General features: G+C 38.1%; 2 protein-coding genes and 1 long non-coding RNA gene across 3 annotated transcripts; all 3 read right to left on the bottom strand.

The window, feature by feature from the left end:
* Nucleotides 1–2626: 2626 nt before the first annotated feature.
* Nucleotides 2627–4448, bottom strand: LOC145821036 (uncharacterized). Its single transcript, XR_014363074.1, has 3 exons — nucleotides 4053–4448; nucleotides 3901–3970; nucleotides 2627–3749 (listed from the first exon to the last, which is right to left on the bottom strand). It is a non-coding gene; the product is annotated as an uncharacterized LOC145821036 (long non-coding RNA).
* Nucleotides 4449–16380: 11932 nt separating this feature from the next.
* LOC145821614 (uncharacterized) lies at nucleotides 16381–17001 on the bottom strand. The gene has a single exon (XM_082918149.1). It carries the CDS (start codon nucleotides 16999–17001, stop codon nucleotides 16381–16383), a length of 621 nt encoding a protein of 206 aa, XP_082774275.1.
* Nucleotides 17002–17222: 221 nt separating this feature from the next.
* On the bottom strand, nucleotides 17223–18251 carry LOC114286610 (uncharacterized). Its single transcript, XM_028229785.2, has one exon. The coding sequence runs from the start codon at nucleotides 18249–18251 to the stop codon at nucleotides 17223–17225; it is 1029 nt and encodes a 342-aa protein (XP_028085586.2).
* Between the last annotated feature and the right edge of the window lie 1910 nt (nucleotides 18252–20161).

Here is a 20161-nt window from a genome sequence, read left to right as displayed (position 1 = left end):
AACGCTGCAAAAGCCAGAAAAACGCTGCAAAAAGATAATAGGACGTTTTAAAAATTCGTCGCTGATACGGCTGCCGTCATATCGTTGTGGCGTTTTAAAAACGCCACTATAGACTTTAGACGACGTTTTCTAAGTGTCAACAATTCTTCACATCCGTTAACTATTTCCGTCAGAGGAGTTAACCATGACGTAATTATGACGTCATTTTGCGACGCTTTATAAAAACACCACCTTTACTTTTTTTCCCCAAAAAAATCAAAATTATGATATTTTAACTTCTGTTCAAAGCAAACATTTTTCCTCAAAAAAAAAAAAAAAAAAAAAAAAAAGAACAACCAACCTATAATCCATCACCATTTTCAAAACATATACCATAATGTGAGTCAGTATTCCAATTTTCCATAACCCAAAACAAAAATCTTAAATCACATTATGTTAATACAAAAAAATGAAAATAAAAATTGCTAATATTCTCATTTTAATAAAAAAAAAATTAATATGGAGTGTGCTCTGCTATTTAGCTTCAAAGGATGCTCTCTCCTTGAAAAACTTGGCCTCCAACTCATCATGTTGGCTCAGCAATGATACAACAAAGCATTACACTTCAGTACACCCAATAAATATATAATTGAAAAAATATATATTTATATCAAAAATCAACCTCAGAGGCCACAACCCCACTCTTGAACCATACACGCCAATAAGCTTTTCATATATTTATATCAGAAATAACATAATCTAGTATGTAAACAAGCAGATAAAAAGAACCAATGCTTCATTTTCCCCTCATTTTAACACCCAATTCATAAAATTCACATTCCGTTAATTGTCTAATCCCTACTTACCCTACAAACATTTCATTTGATCCAAAATCATCAATTGCACAAACAAGAATTAGCCAGATTAATGGGAGCTACAAACTAAACTATCTCAGCTTAACTTCTGAAAATGTATGTCAATAGGTAGAGAAATTGCCTAAAAAATAGAATGCCATAATCTTGTGGCATTTTTTTTTGTTCATTCAACATTATGATAATATGAAATTGCTAGCTCCAACATAAGCATTACTTGTGTTCTATCACATAGTGTATGCTGGTTTATTTGTTAAGACAAGCTTATGAGGAAAAAAATTCCAACAGTGCACCTATTATACTCAACATCCTCAAAAGTGTCCAACATATCTAATTCAGGAAGTGTGATACCCAATAGTACTTGTGGAAAAAGTCTATTATAACACAGAAAATGAAATACAATTTGTGTTTATTGTGAAATGGTGTCAAACAAAACCTGTCAAGCTCATAAGACTAACCATCCTGTTTTTATGTGGCAAATGACTTAATCAAGTGGGCTTATAGAGCATAAATATAATTCAACATAATCAGCTTATCATATAAATATGAGACAAATTGCAACATTCATTTAACCTTGTGTAACTAAAATTGACTAAAGAAATTCAAATTTGTGAGGTAAAGACAATTTCCTAAGAACCAAGTTTCATCTTGAATCTGATTTAAAGGGGGAAAATATCTAAATCACAAACCTGTGCCATAAAGCAAGGAAGCATAATCCTCAATATTTGTTCTAGTACTTGAGTGCTGGTTGATTCAATGGCTTGCACGGGAATTGGTCGAAATGCAAAAGGAATCTCAATGCTGACCTGGAATTCACATGACAACAAAAGAAACTTTGCAAAAAATAAAAATAACTTCCAAAATGAAATGTTACAGCTAGAAGAGAAGCCAATTAGTAATTACCTCAATAACTGTATTTGAAGTGAGTTTAGCCACCGAGGAGTCGCTTTGTTTCCTATCGCATGATACTCTATTCACCATAGAAGTTGCATGCCCACCCAAAATCAGTGTCAAAGCACTCCTGAAAAAAAGCATTTCATAATTCAACTCAGAACCAAAAAATTTAAGCTAAAAATAAAGTGCAACATTCCACTAAAATATGATTCTCGATGTCAAACATACTTCCCCTGAACAGAGTACATAATTTTGGGTAGTCTGGATTATTTGGAAATGTTATAAGTAAAAAGGTTATATGGCATTAATAAAACAGTACTATTTTATGATTCTCGATGTCAAATAAACTTCCCTTGAGCATACTTTTTGCACCTATTCATTTTTCATCACTAGGAAGCAGTTACGCTGGCAAGCACGCCTTTAACTGTTGCACAACATTCTTAAAATTTTGAGGAAATTATGAATCAGTTGGAAGACCAAAAAAAAATTACAAAGTGTTGGAAAAGTTTATAATTTCAATTATTAAAGTTAATAAACTTCGTCATTGGTTTGAAATTTATTTTGGAAATATGGGCTGAATGGTTATAAGAATCATACGATTCATGATTCAATTCATACGATTCGAATCATGGTGTTGAATCGGAAATTGAGTGAATCACAAGATTCAATTTACGATTCACATGATTATCGGTTTTAAAATTTGCATAAATCTCAATCAATAATTTATGACAAATAATAATAACTACACAAAACGAGAAAATTGGTGTGACAAAACTCAAAATATGACCAGCATTGGTTGCAAGAGTACATGTTATCCTTGCTGTAATAAATTCATCAAATTGTAAACTAGCTTGTAAGAAGTGAGGTCATGCATTGTCCAAATATTTAAAGCATAATTTACTATTTCAGATCAATAAGAACCTTTTTGCCCCATTTTTGAAGAGGATATTTCAAACAAAACTATGTAATCAACAGACTTGAACATTAAAAAAAAAATGATTCTAGCAATTATGGCGTTGTTCCCAACAGATCAGACTGAAGCAGATTAAACCCCACCACAAACAAAAATCTTATCAAAGTAGATCAAACATTACTGTCTAATCCAGTCATTGCTTATACAATCTAATTATACCATTTTGCAGCAAACAAAGAGAATTTGAATGAACTTCTTACCATCAATCTTCTCATTTTGTGCAACCACAACTGGTGAACCTTCAAGTTGCCATAAACAAAATACAAGGGAAAAAAACACAAAAACAAAAACAAAAAAAAAAAACAAAGTAATCATTAGGAGAAAAGGACACATAACATTGAAGTTTGAACACAAAAAACAGAGCAAAATCATTAACCTTGTAGGACAAGAGCTTGATATAAAAACCATTTGGTTTCTCTTCAACTCTAACCAACAAAACAGGGCACACTTCAAAAGCAAAGAACTTGAAATTGTATACGTAACACCTGAAGGTGCTATTGTCAACTCTCTCAATACTCTCTGCATCCAACACAGAGTACTGACTTGCAGGCAAACTCATATACTCCATTGCAAACAAACAAACAAAAAAACCGTTAAGATATTTTAATAAAAATAATATTATATTTCATATATTCAATTTGTCCCACATTTTAAAATACTTAGCACTAGTACTTGAGCAAGGAAAAAATACTAAAAAGCATAAAGTAGAAGAAGTGTTACTTCAACTTACTCTCCACTCGCTAAATCTTATTCACTTAAACATAAAGAAATATTGCATGCACTTGTAAATTTGACGATCACTATATATTTCTTAGATTAAACCTTGAAAGCACTTTAAATTGTAACTTTGATTAGTTGCAATTACTTTAGCACAAAAATGTGCTCCATAGGATAAGTTTCCATTATAAAAATATGATTTTCTTGAACACATACCGCCCAATTATGTGTCTTTGATAATTGTCTTGCCAAAGCATGTATGCAATAAGCTACATCCGCTCGAGGCCTCGTAGCTGAAATAGCAGCAAAAATAGCTACAAGGGAAAACAAAAATTGTCCATCACAACCCATTTTAAGGCATATTAAAAATTGATAAGCACAAAACGGAACAAATATGAACAAAGGAGCGAGCTCATCAAAAAAAAAAAAAAAAAAGCCATCACCATCTCGATAGAAATTACCAACCTCTTATGTGTTTTTCTTTCGCTGGGTGCTTAACATGATTTGTGGACTTAACAATTGCAATATCCAACTCCTACAATTCCAAAACTCATTCAAGAAGGTCAAAAACCATCCATCATTGCAAGAACCATACTGAGGAGCCCAATAGAAAATACCTTGTAATCACTATTAACTTTGGCTAGATTGACAATAGTGGAATCCTTAATAGCTCCAAGTGCCTTCCTCAAGCTTTTCTGTGTACCTCCTCCCAACATTCTCTCTCTCAATTATATAATTCTACAAAATTGTCAACTTCATAAATACTACTGGCATTATTAGATGGATCTGAATTCCCCTCAAACAAAATTGTCAACTTCATAAATACTACTGGCATCCAATGCCATTGCGCTCGAGCTTTTCTTGGAACAGCCTATCATTTCATCAGCTGGTTTCCTCTTGCTCCGACTCGATTGGTTTCGGTCCTAGTCCCAGTCCCTATCTTGATCCCGATGATCTTGATCCTTCTTCACTCCTCGGTCTCGTAACCCCGCCGATTTGTGTAGCTTAACCGAACCATCTTCCTCTGCAAAATCATCAGAATCAGAATCAGAATCAAGGAAAACAAAAAAACCATCAAGAAATTTCAATCAAATTGATGCAAGAATCGATGGATTTAGAATTAGACCTGAACAACTGATCGGAATCAACCCTGGTGAACCTCTCAAGGAGCATGAGGAGACAGAAAAAACTCTAGATCTAGGACGGAGAGAGAAAACGATAGAGAGAAATGGAGAGAGAAAACAATATGACGGAAAGAGGAATGGGGACAAAGGAGACGGAGTACCGTTATAAGGTGGAACACGCGTGTCTTAATTTCACTTTAGGTCTTCCACAGTGTTTTTCAAAAAAACATTGCCTAAAAAACGTGGTAATAGGCAAATTTTGTTGTAGTCCTCAAAGTCCAATCTAACCCTGACTATTTTCTCTGTGCAATAAAATATGTCTGTTTATGTATTTTTTTTCAATATTTATGTGATGTTTACACTTCTTACATTATTGAGAATTGCACGTGGATAGTAATTAGCTATAGTATATATATAATATGAAATTTTCGTTGGATTATACTCTAAGTTTTGAATTACACTCATGAAATTCATTTGGAACTCCTTAGTTGTTATATAAGATAATCATGATAAAATGATGAATTTGGAAGCAGACCACTTTTTTTCTAGTTCGGTTCAAAAGGTTTCAAAATTTGATTCGATTCTAATTTTTAAAATTGTAAGATCTATTTAGTTCTTAGTTCCCTCATGACTAAACTAAACCGGTCTATGAACATTCTCTACTGATAAAGCTTAAAGTGATTATAATAAGTTTAGGTTTGTTAGTGCATTTTTTTATCCTTAACTCAATGGAGCTTCTAAATGCCCTACATAATGTCATTCCACCTGTAATGTCCCCTAATAATAACAACAGCTAATCTCATAACCTATCAATAGATATACGAATGCTTATCAAATTTAATCACTCATTAAGGCAATAATATCATAATATTACCTTTCATTAATTCCTTTAATGTAGTATAAAGATGACATCGTATGCATTAATACATTCATAAACCCTAAGTTATGAATCTATAGTATGTGATGGATATATATATATATAACAAAAGAAGAAAAGAGAAGTTCTTGCCTAAGAACTACATATTCCCAAGACGATACTTTGATTACAACAAAAGTGGGTCAAGCCCAATATAAATTAAAAAAAACCCGAGGCTTATATAAAAGATATTTACAACATAAAAATAAATGAGCCTTTAGCTCCAAGATTCTCCCAAGTTAAGTCATTGGCAGAGACATACCATCCGCACCTGAAAGTTGGTTTCTACATAAAGTGAGTTAAAGCCTAGTAGAGATTAGCTTAACATACAGTATGATGCTTAACAATGTCATATGGTGAATGCAGATGAATGCCATTTACCAAAAGAATGCATTTTCTTTCCTTCTCAAACAACGCAATGCCATTTTCATAATCCAATTCATAAATTATACCCTTTTAAATTAGAAAATAAGGCAGTGGATACACAATACTGACAAAGTTTAAGCATGTATCTACCAGTAGGCTATACAAGCACTACCAAAGCTATTTTACCGGTACTAACTAGAAATATCGATATCTAACCACGCCGGTTTCTAGACGTTTATCAAGAACACAGTGGCTAACATAAATAATAATCACAACCACATCCCTAATCAGATTCACCAAGGTATTGACCTTTTTTTTTCAAAACAATACACTCTAATGCATAAAATATGAAACCAATGTTCAAATGTGAGATGCGAGAGTGAATGGTTTTCGTTAATTGTCATACCCCAAAATCGCCCCTAAAAGTTTGGGCATGATCACTTCGGAAACAGACATAAAATTCGATATATACAACATATGGGGCCTGAACGGAAGCAATTAATAACATAAAACAACATCCATCGAGCTAACACTTATATGCCAGGATCTTAATGTGTCATTAAACAGTTCCACATGTGATAAGCAGAGATACAAGAAGTAGATATTTGCATACACAAATACATATATATATATAAGCATATATACAGAACCAGCCTCACATGTGGGCATATAACAAAAATATTGGTATAGAAGGTTATACACGATTAGTCACATTAGACAAAAGACTAAGGACCAAGCTATGGGTCACTAAGGGAACCCCACAAAAATGCATAAGCTCCTTCACATTGCTTGACCAAAAAGAAGTGACCAAAGCTGGACTAAGACCGACCTCTAGGTTGATTACCTACAGAGACAGACATAACACGGAGTGAGCAAGGCTCAGTAAATAATAGTACTTAAGCAATTCACTGAATAAACTTGAATTATAATGTATATAAGTGCAGAGAACATATGATAAATCTTATTCTGTAAATGTTTTCAGAACGGCCTTGGGCCCAATCTTTATACAAAGTGGCTTCAAGCCCAGAAACATACAGAACGGCCTTAGGCCCCACAGACTTTACAGATCGGCCTCTGGCCTGACAGACTTTACGGATTGGCCTCTAGCCCAACAGACTTTACAGATTGGCCTCTGGCCCAGATACCAACAAAGCAGAATAATTCCAGAGTTGTACAGATGTACACGGATTTTCCAATCGCTCATAAAGGTTAGCATAGTTAACTTACGCATAACAGAGCATTAATAATAATAATTATTAACAATAAGCGAATGTACTACTATAGTACTATTACTCACAGTGTTGTGGTGGAGCGCAGTTCCTTCCGGTATGTGCCCTACATACACATGCAGTTCAGAGATTAGTTTATTTTCCTTTTTAAACAATATCTGATTCGTTTTGCTTCAAATGAATTTACAACATTTTAAAAACATCAAATACAGATTTTAATAATATCAGAGGGTCAAACAAGGAAAACGGAGCAGACGAAATTTTTTGGCATAAGCCGCACGTGCGGCAGTCCCCTCCGCACGTGCGGGAAAGTGGGCCGCACGTACGGTAATCCTCCCCCGTACGTGCTTTTATTTCAGTAGCCAAGCCTCGAGTTCCCCTGTTTTTCGCACGTGCGGCTGTGAGCCCTGCACGTGCGGTCGTTGCCTCCGTTTTGTGCACTTCGAATGAAGGCAAAAACCCAACTTGGCAAACATATTACAAGGCTCAAAATAGGTCAATTTATTGCAAGAATATGTCTCAATAACATATAAATATGAATCACAAACTGAATTAGGTCTTTAATTCCTTGAAACTCATAAACATAGTTCAATTCCATGATATTTCCAACTTTTCACACACACACACACACACATATATATATATACACATATATAGCCATTTGTCCACATAGATGAGCTCAAACATGACAATTGAAGAAATAAAATGTAGTTTCTCACTAGATAGTTCAAGTCAAAACAACCAAATGATAAGATTATCTTGCCAATTAACCAACATACACACACAAGATCTCAATTACAAACCCTAGATGGTATGAATGAAAGGGAATTCTTACTCAACTCCAAGAAAAAGTTTCGACAAGGTGAATTAAACTTACCTTGAGCTTAAATCTCTCAAATTCTTCTCAAGTTCCAAATTTCTTGTTTGTTGAAGCTCTCCTCTTTGATTCTTTCTCTCTACTCTCTCTCTCAAAAGATATTTTCTTGAGAGACTTATCAAGTTAAGAGTATAAGAAATAGATAGAGATACATAAAAATTGATTAACAATAAAAATCAATCAGTTTAATCATTCTGAATCAGATTTTTACAGAAAATCATATTATGATCTAAAAATTATGCCGAACTCAATTATAAAGTAAATTTCAGATCATCAAATTCCTAAGGCTTCCAATTTGTGATCCAAACATCATAATTGCAACATATATTTCTCTTATTAGACAGAGATGAATCTTTAATCATAAGATTCGCTCAATTAAACTTAATTTCACATGGAATTTCACAGCAAGTACATAAATGCACAGAATAAGGAACTGAAAGCATACCAGAAAACATATACAAGGATCGGGTTATTACACTCTCTTCCCCCCCCATAAATAAGTTTGGTCCCTCAAACTTGTTTTACCTTATGATGGGAATAATTCCGGATATTGGTGTTGCATTTCCTCTTCTTTTTCCCAAGTGGCTTCGGTTCCGTAGTGTTCCTGCCATTCGATTTTCACCATCGGAATCTCTCGGTTCCGTAGTTGTTTTACTTGCCGATCCAGAATTCGAATTGGCTTTTCTTCATAAGTTAACTTATCATCCAGAACGATTTGGTGGTAATCAATGACATGAGACGGATCCGGAAGATACCCTCGAAGCATTGATACATGAAATACATTATGTATTTGGCTCATACTTGGTGGAAGAGCAACTCGGTAAGCCACCGAACCCACATTCTCCAGAACTTGGAATGGACCAACATATCGGGGTGTTAATTTACCCTTTTTCCTGAATCTGGGATGTCCCTTTACCGGAGTAACTTTTACAAAGACATGATTACCTGTCTCAAACTCCAAGTCTCTTCGTCGATTATCCGCACAACTCTTTTGCCAACTTCAGGCGGTTTTCAGTCATTCCTGAATAGTCTGAATCTTTTCAGTTGTCAGTTGAACTATTTTGGGCCCTAACAATGACCTATCTCCAACTTCTGCCCAACACATGGGGGAACGACATGGTCTTCCATACAGAGCCTCATAGGGTGCCATCCCAATAGTCGAATGGTAACTGTTATTATATGCGAACTCTACCAATGGTAGATGAGTTTCCCAACTTTCCTGAAAATCCAAAATGCACATTCGGAGCATATCCTCTAATGTTTGAATCGTTCTCTCGGATTGTCCGTCTGTCTGAGGGTAGAAAGCTGTGCTGAACTTTAATTCTGCACCCATTGCTCCCTGTAGAATTTGCCAGAATCTAAATACAAACTTCGGATCTCTATCCGATACTATTGAAATTGGAACACCATGGAGTCTCACAATTTCATTCACATAGATTACAGCAAGTTTGTTTGCATTGTACTGAGTTTTCACAGGTAGGAAATGGGCAGACTTAGTTAACCGATCTACAACGACCCATATAGAATTCATACCCCGAGGAGTCCGTGGCAACCCTACAACAAAATCCATGGTCAGATGTTCCCATTTCCATTCCGAGATTGGAAGGGGTTATAATAAGCCTGCCGGTCTCTGATGCTCTACCTTTACTTACCGACACTGCAAACATTTCGAGACGAAGTCCGCAATCTCCTTTTTCATACTTGGCCACCAAAAGTTTTGTTTCAAATCCTGAGACATCTTAGTACTCCCAGGATGCATTGAAAATCTTGAGGCATGTGCTTCTTCCATCAATTTCCGTTTAATTTCTGACACATTGGAAATAGATAATCTGCCTTGAAATTTGAGTACTGAATTCATCAAATTGAATCTCGGTCTCGGTTTTGTCTCTAACTCATCACATATCTTGTTCAAAGTTTCATCTTCTATTTGACGTAGTTTGATTTCTTCAATTAATGTCGGTTGGGCCATCACTGCTGCTATTATGGCCTGCTGTCCATGCATCACAAGGTCTACATCCATTTTATCCAATTCAACTAATAACTCTCTTTGTTCCGTAAGGAAATTTGCCAAATTCCCCGTACCTTTCCGGCTCAGTGCATCTGCAACTTGTAGACCACCCCGGAACTCTACTCTCCGCGCGTGAGGGCGTGAATCGTTTTGTTCTTAGCTACTACAGTTCGGACTCATGTCACTGTTCTGAATCTAATCTCGCAAAGTGCAATGCAAGACTGATAAATCACCAAAGAGTCCAAATCCGGCAAATCATTTTGAAAAACTGATTTTTATAAAGAAGTGCCAAACATGGACTGCTTTGCCAGATACAGAGTCGCCACCTAAATATTTTATTTTGAAAAAATTTAGGAAACCCTGACTCGTGCCTAAGGCCATGTGCCCGTCATTACCAAAGTTGCCTCGGCTCGGGAACTTGGGTACGAGAGGGGAAGGTCATGCAATGAGCACCCCCGCTCGCCCGATCAAAGATCGGCCTTTACTAACATGATATATTGTTTTTGAAAACACATGTGTTCTTATTCCGGTTGTTAATCTAACCTTACTACGTGATGCGCACAACATACAAGTATAGACTAGATCGCCTAAGTTGGAACAAAACATTGCATATTTGTTTGTGAAAATGATTTGAAGTTTGCTACTCGCAAGTAGGCTAAGTCGTAGATTTGCCACCCTCAAGTGGGCTTTAGAAAACATGATTTTGCCACTCTCAAGTGGGCTTAAAACTCACAGTTTTGATGAATTGTTCCAATTCAAGCAATCCAACCTTCATCCATAGGCTTTCATGCAATTAAACACTTAAGCAGGTAGCCTCATGGCAAGCATGCTAACATGGCAACATACACATCTCATGTGGTATGCTAAAGCGTAAACACTCACAGTGTACTCCGAGCCAAAACAGAGAACTAGTTAGAAATCATGCATGATCCTAGTTCATGTTAAGATGACTAATGCAACACATGCAAAAATGCAACTAAGATAGGCTCGGCTATTCTAAGATGGCATATGAATGCAACTTGATAACATGTATTCAAATTGGTATTGAAATACAATGCAGTTTGTATCATGCACTGAGCCCGGTGCATGCAAAACATATGAATGGATGCACGCATGCAAACATAAGGATGCTAATTGAAACATGCTCTAAAACTAACCATCGTAAGCAGTTAAGTAAAAGGGAGAAAGAAGTGGGGGTTGGAAGACATGCACAACACACACACACACGCTTATTACAACAGTTGTGCCCTCTCGACGGAGGGTCCGAATAATGAAATAACTAGCTAATCTAAGCTAATTAAACTAATTATTACAAAACAGAACTAATTAACTAATCCTAGTTAACTAATTATTACAAAACAAACTAATTAACTAACAAGTTAACTAACTAGTTATTACAACACAAATTAAAGAGTTAAGTGCATTAACTACTTAAGTACACAACCAAAGCATAAACTAGTTAAGGAAAGTAGTAAAAAGAGGTCCTCGGGGGTGAGGAGTGCATGCATACTCGGTCGCCTCATTCGGAAATCCGTCGCGATGCCCCAACTTGCCTCTGTTTTCAATTGACCTCAGAACATTGCACAAAGCTTCAGATAGTGTTTACTCCACCATGGGAACCTGTAGGAACATTGCCAACCAGTTGTTGGTGTTGCCAACCACCTGCCGACCACCTATCTTTGCTGCAGACCAGAAAAAGTGGTCGGCCAGCTAGTTTTTCTGGTCGGCCGACCAGTTGTTGCTGCACTTCTCCAGTTTGCTGCAACAGAGAGCAAAAAAGGGCATGGCAATGTATTTGCAAGGTATGTGTGCACAACCACCCTCCCTATCATTTCATAAGCTCAAGGGAGTGCGGACCTCAACCCTCGGGCCACCAATCATGCATCTCGATGCATGATGACCAAGAAGCCAAGATTGCACGAATCAATATGAAATGAATGCACACATAACACATAAAGCCTTAAACTCTATCATGCTTGATCAAGAGTGTCGACGACTGAGAATTGAGACACGTTTCATCACTTCAAGTATGAAACGTCTCTCGTTTCTCATGTTCTGATTAACACCTAATCCAAACAAATGCAATGCAACTCAAGCATGCTAAACAAAATGTAATGCATGCAACATGGCATACACAATGTGAACAACAACATAGCATACACAATACAATGTAACATGGCATACATAATGCAAACAACAACATGGTATGCATAATGCAAACAACAACATAGCATACACAATGCTAATGGTATGCATACTTAATGCAAAGCAACATAGTAACCTATCAATGCTAATGTCATGCATACTCAATGCAAGGCAACATAAGCATGCAAACAACATGAAAACAAACATCCTCAATGGACTTACACCGAATATGGATAGACCTCAGTCATGCCCAAAACAGTGGCCATTATGCTAAGAAATGAAGGCATGAAAGCAAGACAAGCATGCATGCCAATTGGCTCAAGAATTAAGGCATAAGAACACAACTCTTAAAGGTGCTCAAGGAGTGACAAATGTGGAAGTGTAACAACACTATAAGCACTGAAATCAAGTAAGAAATGATGCCAAATCACTCAAACACTACAAGCATAGCATGCTAGGGTCCTTAAAGCATTAAAGCTAGCAAAGAGGACTATAGAAGAGGCATGCAATACATGGCACAAATGCATGAACCAACCATGGACAGAACTCAAATAGGTCAAGACAAAGACCAAATTATGCTGAGAAGGGGCTCAAATGCTCTAATCATGCATGCATATACACTAGGCCACAAACAAGGCAACAATGCGCAACCCTTAGAGGCACTCAAAGGGTGAAAGAAATGGGAACATGGAAGTCCTATATGCTCTGAAATGACATGTGAAATGATGCCAAATCATGTACATGATACAAATGAAGCATGCTATGGTGCCCAAAGCTCAAAGCTAGTAAGGCCAATTGCACTACAGCTATGCAATACATGAAGCATATGGCTAAGGCAACCCAAAACACTCATAGAGCATGTCAAAATGATGCTAAAACATGTATGGAAGGAAGCCGAAATAAGCTAGCATGGTGAGCATGAAGCATGAAATATGCAAGGCCAAAAGGGAGGATTACACTACACCTACTAAGACCAAGCATGAGATGGCTTCGCCAACAAAAATCAGAGTTATATCATGGCAAAATAACCCCCAAAACACACTGAAATGATAGCTTGCAAGCTTAGGCATGAAGGCATACACAATGACTCATGTTAAGGCATAAAGCACAAACTCTCTAATGCATTGAAAGAGTGAAAGATGTGAATGCATGGCAATGAAACATGCTCTGAAATCACATAACATATGATGCCAAATCATGTAAATAGTCCAAGCAATGCATGCTAGTGGCATGGAAACTCAAAGCTAATGAGCTAAAATGCATTATGGCTATACAAAGCATTGCATGCATGACCAAAACAACACAAATCAGAGCTAGAGCATGCTAAAACATGAATAAAAGCTTCTTAGAGTTAAGCCAAAATCATGCTAGAATGATGGTCTAAAGCATGATACACATTAGGTTAGTGAATGGAATTGCACTACAAGTGCATGGAGCATGCATGGGGCCATCAGACCAAGCCAAAACAGATCTAAGGCATGTTAAAAAAACACCAAAAACCTACTGAGATGGACTCAAAACATGCTAAAAAGGCATGCTACTTCATGAAGCACACAAAGCTAGTTTGTAAGATTTACACTACAAGTGTATTAAGCATGCATGAGGTGACAAAACCAAATCAAAACAATGGTATGCCATGCCAAAATAACTCCAAATACATGCTAAGATGGAGCCAACATAAGCTTAACAAACATGCTCAAACATGAGGCAAATGAAGCAAGCATCCAAGATACAAGGAGAGGGGATGACCCTCTTCTATTTAAGACCTCAAAACACAAGTTTTACCACTGAAAATCCACTAGATTTCATTGGTTAAAAGGCCAAGAGAAAGTGATCTCAAGGGCCTAAAGTGATGGTGTAAAACAAAGCCAAACAGGGCACAAGAGGGGGTAGACCACCCTCAACACAAAAGAGACCTTAAACAAACATTACAAGCATGCAAAATAAGAACTTTTTACAGTAGAAAGTTAGGCCTAAAAGAACATGCAAGTAGGTCCAAAAGCTTAAACAAAAACAAGGGTTTTAAGGGTTAGAAACTCACCTTTGTAGAACAACTTTAAAGCTGCAACTCCAGTAACTTTTCTGAGCTCAAACCGATCCAAAAACTCCAAAACCAACCTCAAATAGCCTCAGCAACAAAAAATGGTGTTTCACTATGTGTTTGTGTGCAAAAGTATGATAAAATGACACTTTAAGGCATAAATATGAAAGAGATGGAGGATTATAGAGATAGAGTGATATGTATAGCTCAAGCACAAAAATCTGAATCTAAGGCATGAGGGGGGAGGCTCTCTTTTATAGAGAACCACAGGTTAAGCTTGTTGAGTAAGCTTAAGGTCTAAAGCCATCCCTCCATACACGTGTATGGAGGATGGTTTCGGTGCCCTCTAACTGTTACAGCTGGCTAGAAAATATCTCCAAAAAGGTGCTGGAAAGTTGCAGACCACTTAAAGTGGTCGGCCAGCTACTTGTAGTGGTCGGCCGACCACCACAAGTGGTCTTCCAGGATAAAAAGTGGTTGGCCATGGGGGAGGAGTGGTCTGCACACTGAAAGCAAGGTGGTGGTGTGGTGGCCGACCACTATTGGTGGTCCAAAGACCAAGAAAACCAGTTGGTCGACCAGAAAACTGGCTGGCAAGCAGGAAAAGTGGTCTCCAAGGGGAAGAACTGGTCTCCCACCCTCATTCCACCCTCCAAGCAAGGAAAATAATTTCAAAAACAAACCAAAAAGGATGCAAGACAAGGGTCAGGGGGTCAAGGCGCGCAGCTGGGAGCCCCGAAAACTAGTCAATGAGCACCGAAAGTGGTCTACGAGGGAAAAGTGGTCTACGACCACAAAAAGTGGTCTGCTAGACCGCAATATCCCTCTAGGAAAGGTCAAGAAGGCATGGTTCAAAAATCAAGCCAAACGAAGAACGTTAAGCGGTCCCGAGACAAGGCGCGCGGCCGAAGGCTTCGAAAATCGGAAGCTAGTCTCCAAGCAGGAAAAGTGGTCTACGACCACAAAAGGGTAGTCTACAAGACCTCTCCCTCCCTCCAGGGAAGAGAAAACAAGGCTTGGTCCACAAACCGAGTCAAAACACAAAGAGTTTAGAGGCCCGGAGGCAAGACACTCAGTCGAAAACTCTGGAAACTCGAAACGAGCACAAACATGCACTATCACCGAGCGCTCAATCGATGATGTCTGAGTCTTAAGGTTAGTAAAAAATGGGGTGTCTACATAACTGTATTGGCTTTACCAGGATGGTAATGAATTGGCAAATCATAATCCTTAATAAGTTCCAACCATCGTCGCTTCGCATATTCAACTCTTTTTGGGTAAAAAGGTACTTGGGGCTCTTATGATCAGTATAAACTTTGCAGGAAATACCATATAGATAGTGTCGCCATATCTTCAAAGAAAAAACCACTGTTGCTAGCTCAAGATCATGTATGGGATAATTCTTTTCATGGGGTTTGAGTTGTCGGGAAGCATAAGCGATGACTCTCCCATTTTGCATATGTACATAGCCAAGTCCTTTATAAGAAGCGTCACTGTAGATTATAAATCCTTCAGTACCAGATGGTAGTGCTAGAACCGGTGCTGTGGTTAACTTTGTTTTTAACTCCTGAAAGGCAGATTCCCGCTGTTCTGACCACCCAAACAAAACCCTCTTTTGAGTCAATTGGGTAAGTGGCACTGCGATTTTAGAAAAATCTCTTACAAACCTCCGGTAGTACCCTGCTAATCCCAAGAAACTACTCACTTCAGTTACATTGGTAGGAGTTGGCCAATTTATAATTGCCTCAATCTTGTGCAGATCAACAGATACACCTTCCTTCGTTATCACATGACCTAAGAATGCCACCTCATGTAGCCAGAATCCATATTTCTTCAGTTTTGCATACAATTTCTTGTCTCGTAATGTTTGAAGGATTAAACGAAGATGGTTCTCATGAGCTTCTGTATTCTTTGAATAGGTCAGAACGTCGTCGATAAATACCACCACAAACTCGTCCAGGTATGGCTTAAAGACACGGTTCATTAAGTCCATAAATGCCGCCGGTGCATTGGTAACTCCAAAGGACATAACCAAAAATTCATAATGTCCGTACTGGGTTCGGAAGGCTATCTTCTCAACGTCATCAACCTTGACCTTCAATTGGTAATATCCAGACCGTAAATCAATTTTCGAAAAGACTTGTGCCCCTTGTAGCTGATCAAACAAATCATCAATCCTGGGCAAGAGGTATTTATTTTTGATTGTCACCTTATTGAGCTCCCAATAATCCACACATAATCAGAGTGTTCCATCTTTCTTTTTCACAAACAGAATTAGTGCACCCCAAGGAGAGACACTCAGGCGAATGAACCCCTTATCAAGTAAATCTTGCAACTGAATCTTTAATTCCTTCATTTCAATTGGTGACATCCTATACGGAGTTTTGGAAATGGGTTGAATTCCCAGCACCACTTCAATTGTAAATTCAATTTCACGGTCTACTAACTCTCCTGGTAACTCTTCTGGAAAAACATCCAGAAATTCACAAACGACCGGAATCATACTAGTACTCCCATTCATTGGTGGCCCTTCTAAGACACTGCACAAATACCCCTGACACCCTTTCTGAATTAATTTACAGGCCTTCATTGCAGAAATCAAATAAGGTGGAGAAGTCACTCCATGTCCCTGAAAGGTAAATTCTGATTGTCCCGGAGGGTGGAAACTGATTTGCTTAGTCAGATAGTCAATTGTCGTACGATAGTCACTCAGCCAGTCTATACCCAGAATAACATCGAAGTGAGTCATGTCAGGAGGCAATAAGTTGGCATATACCCGGATATCCCCAATTAGGAGTTCACAAGCAAAATATATACAGGAGTACAAACCATAGAGTCTCCCAAAGGTGAAGACACACATAACGAATAAGATAATAGTTCCTCAGATCTATCTAAATTTTGAGCAAATAGTTTTAACACAAAGGAATGGGTAGAGCCAGAATCAAACAATACATGAGCAGAATGACCGTGAACAATAAATGTACCTGACACCACTGTTGCAGCATTTTGCACATCTCCCGGAACCAATGTAAACACCCTCTTTTGTCTCGCAGTGTCTTTATTGTTAATAGGCTTCGCAGCTCACTTGGTGTTGGGAGCTGGTGTAGACCCTGCTAAACTTGCAGTAGCCCTATTTCCATTTTGTTGAGTTCTCTGAGGACAGTCCTTTACTAGATGACCCATTTTGCTACACCTAAAACATGCTCCAGTCAACCGATAGCAAGTCCCACGGTGCTTCTTTCCACATTCTGAACAAACAGGAGTTGAATCTTGAGTAGGGGTGGAAGTACTAGAGGTCCCTGAATTTTGTTTCTTGTTTGGTGGAGTGGCTGACCCCTTTGATAATTGAATGTTCTGCCTCTTCCCTTTCCACTCGGAAATCCAATTTTGAGCAGCAATGTTTCCCTTTGCTATAACAGCCCTCTCCAACACATCAACATAGGTGGGTAACTTCAACATATTGACTCGATCAAGGATAGCATTCCATAATCCCCCTTCAAATTTTTGTGCTTTCTTATAATCTGTATCCACCATATGAGGTGCAAACCGGGCTAGTTCTGCGAATTGGGCATGATACTCCGCAACGGTCTTATTTCCTTGTCTGAGAGTTTCAAATTCTGCCACCTTCTTATCTCGCGTACTTTGAGGGAAGTACTTGTCGTAAAATAGTTCCAAAAAATTGTCCCGGGTTAATCCTTGGTGTACAGTCCTTGTAAGCATCCACCACCTCCGTGCTTCATCTTCGAGAGTGAAGGCAGCAAGTTGCACTTTTTGGGCTTCGGTACAAGGAAAAACTTCGAACAACTTTTCTATCCCTAACACCCACGCTTCAGCTTTCATTCGTTCTATTCCTCCTTTGAATGATGGCGGCTTCATCTTTTTAAATTCCTTTGTGAGTGTAATGGTTCGGTCCTCAGCGTGGAAATCATGTACCACAGGCGGAGGTACCGGTGGCGGTGGCAGTGGCAGTGACAGTGGCAGTGGCGATTGTGGTTGTGGTTGTTGCTGTTGTTGTCGTAAAGTCTCCGCCATTTCCATGATCATTCTTTCCATTCTGTCCAACCGTGCAGAAGCAAAATCTTCTGGGCCTTCCATTCTTGTTCTCACCATATTCTACATGACAATCAATTACAATATACACAAGAGATATACAATGGACATGGATCATAATCATTGGAGTTAGCAGATATTACATATACAATTAACGTGGCCATCAATCTTTTCATATGCTTTCAGAATATTATGCATGATGCCTAAGTCTTTTCTAGACATCCTAAGGCTCAATGGATTCGTGTGTGTGAGATAGCAACTCGTGCTTTGATACCACTTGTCACACCCCAAACTTGCCCCTAAAAGTTTGGGCATAATCACTTCAAAAACAGACATAAAATTCGATATGTATAACTTATGAGGCCTGAACGGAAGCAATTAATAACATAAAACAACATCCATCGAGCTAACACCTATATGCCAGGATCTCAATGCGTCATTAAACAGTTCCACATGTGATAAGCAGATATACAAGAAACAGATATTTGCATACACACAAATACATATATATAGGCATATATACAGAACTAGCCCCGCACGTGGGCGTATAGCAAAAATATTTGTATAGAAGGTTATACACGATTAGTCACATTAGACAAAAGACTAAGGACCAAGCTATGGGACATTAAGGGAACCCCACAAAATGCATAAGCTCCTTCACACTACTTGACCAAAAAGAAGTGACCGAAGCTGGACTAAGACCGACCTCCAGGTTGATTACCTACAGAGACAGACATAACACGGAGTGAGCAAGGCTCAGTGAATAATAGTACTTAAGCAATTCACTGAATAAACTTGAATTATAATGTATATAAGTACGTGATAAATCTTATTCTGTAAATGTTTTCAGAATGGCCTTGGGTCCAATCTTTATACAAAGTGGCTTCAAGCCTAGTAACATACAGAACGGCCTCAGGCCCAACAGACTTTACAGATCGGCGTCAGGCCCAACAGACTTTACAGATTAGCCTCTGGCCCAACAAACTTTACAGATTAGCCTCTAGCGCAACAGACTTTACAGATTGGCCTCTGGCCCAGATACCAACAAAGCAGAATAATTCCAGAGTTGTACAGATGTACACAGATTTTCCAATCGCTCATAAAGGTTAGCATAGTTAACTTGGCATAACAGAGCGTTAATAATAATAATTATTAACAATAAGCGAATGTACTACTACAGTACTATTACTCATAGTGCTGTGGTGGAGCTGCAGTTCCTTCCGGTATGTGCCCTACATACACATGCAGTTCAGAAATTAGTCTATTTTCCTTTTTAAACAATATCTGATTTGTTTCGCTTCGAATGAATTTACAACACTTTAAAAACATCAAATACAGATTTTAATAATATCAGAGGGTCAAACAAGGAAAACGGAGCAGACAGAATTTTTCGGCATGGGCCGCATATGCGACAGTCCCTTCCGCACGTGCAGGAAGGTGGGCTGCACATGCGGTAATCCTCCCCCGCATATGTTTTTATTTCAGTAGCCAAGCCTCGAGTTCCCTTGTTTTCCGCATGTGCGGCTGTGAGCCCCGCACGTGCGGTCATTACCTCCGTTTTGTGCACTTTGAATCAGGGCAAAAACCCAACTTGGCAAACATATTACAAGGCTCAAAATAGGTCAATTTATTGCAAGAATATGGCTCAATAACATATAAATATGAATCACAAACTGAATTAGGTCTTTAATTCCTTGAAACTCATAAACATAGTTCAATTCCATAATATTTCCAACTTTTCACACACACACACACACATATATATATATATATATATACATACGTATATAGCCATTTGTCCACATAGATGAGCTCAAACAAGACAATTGAAGAAATAAAATGTTGTTTCTCACTAGATAGTTCAAGTTAAGTCAAAACAACCAAATGATAAGGTTATCTTGCCAATTAACCAACATACACACACAAGATCTCAATTACAAACCCTAGATGGTATGAATGAAAGAGAATTC

Source organism: Camellia sinensis, chromosome 3, assembly GCF_055761805.1.
Source record: "Camellia sinensis isolate YWXY chromosome 3, ASM5576180v1, whole genome shotgun sequence".
In the NCBI taxonomy this organism is placed as follows: domain Eukaryota; kingdom Viridiplantae; phylum Streptophyta; class Magnoliopsida; order Ericales; family Theaceae; genus Camellia; species Camellia sinensis.
The sequence above is the reverse complement of the archived record's forward strand: the minus strand, read 5'-3'. Positions and strand labels throughout refer to the sequence as shown.

Bases quoted from the DNA above. Each gene is read 5' to 3' on its own strand.
- LOC145821614 (XM_082918149.1), bottom strand. From the start codon at position 17,001: ATGTGTGTCTTCACCTTTGGGAGACTCTATGGTTTGTACTCCTGTATA.
- LOC114286610 (XM_028229785.2), bottom strand. From the start codon at position 18,251: ATGGTGAGAACAAGAATGGAAGGCCCAGAAGATTTTGCTTCTGCACGG.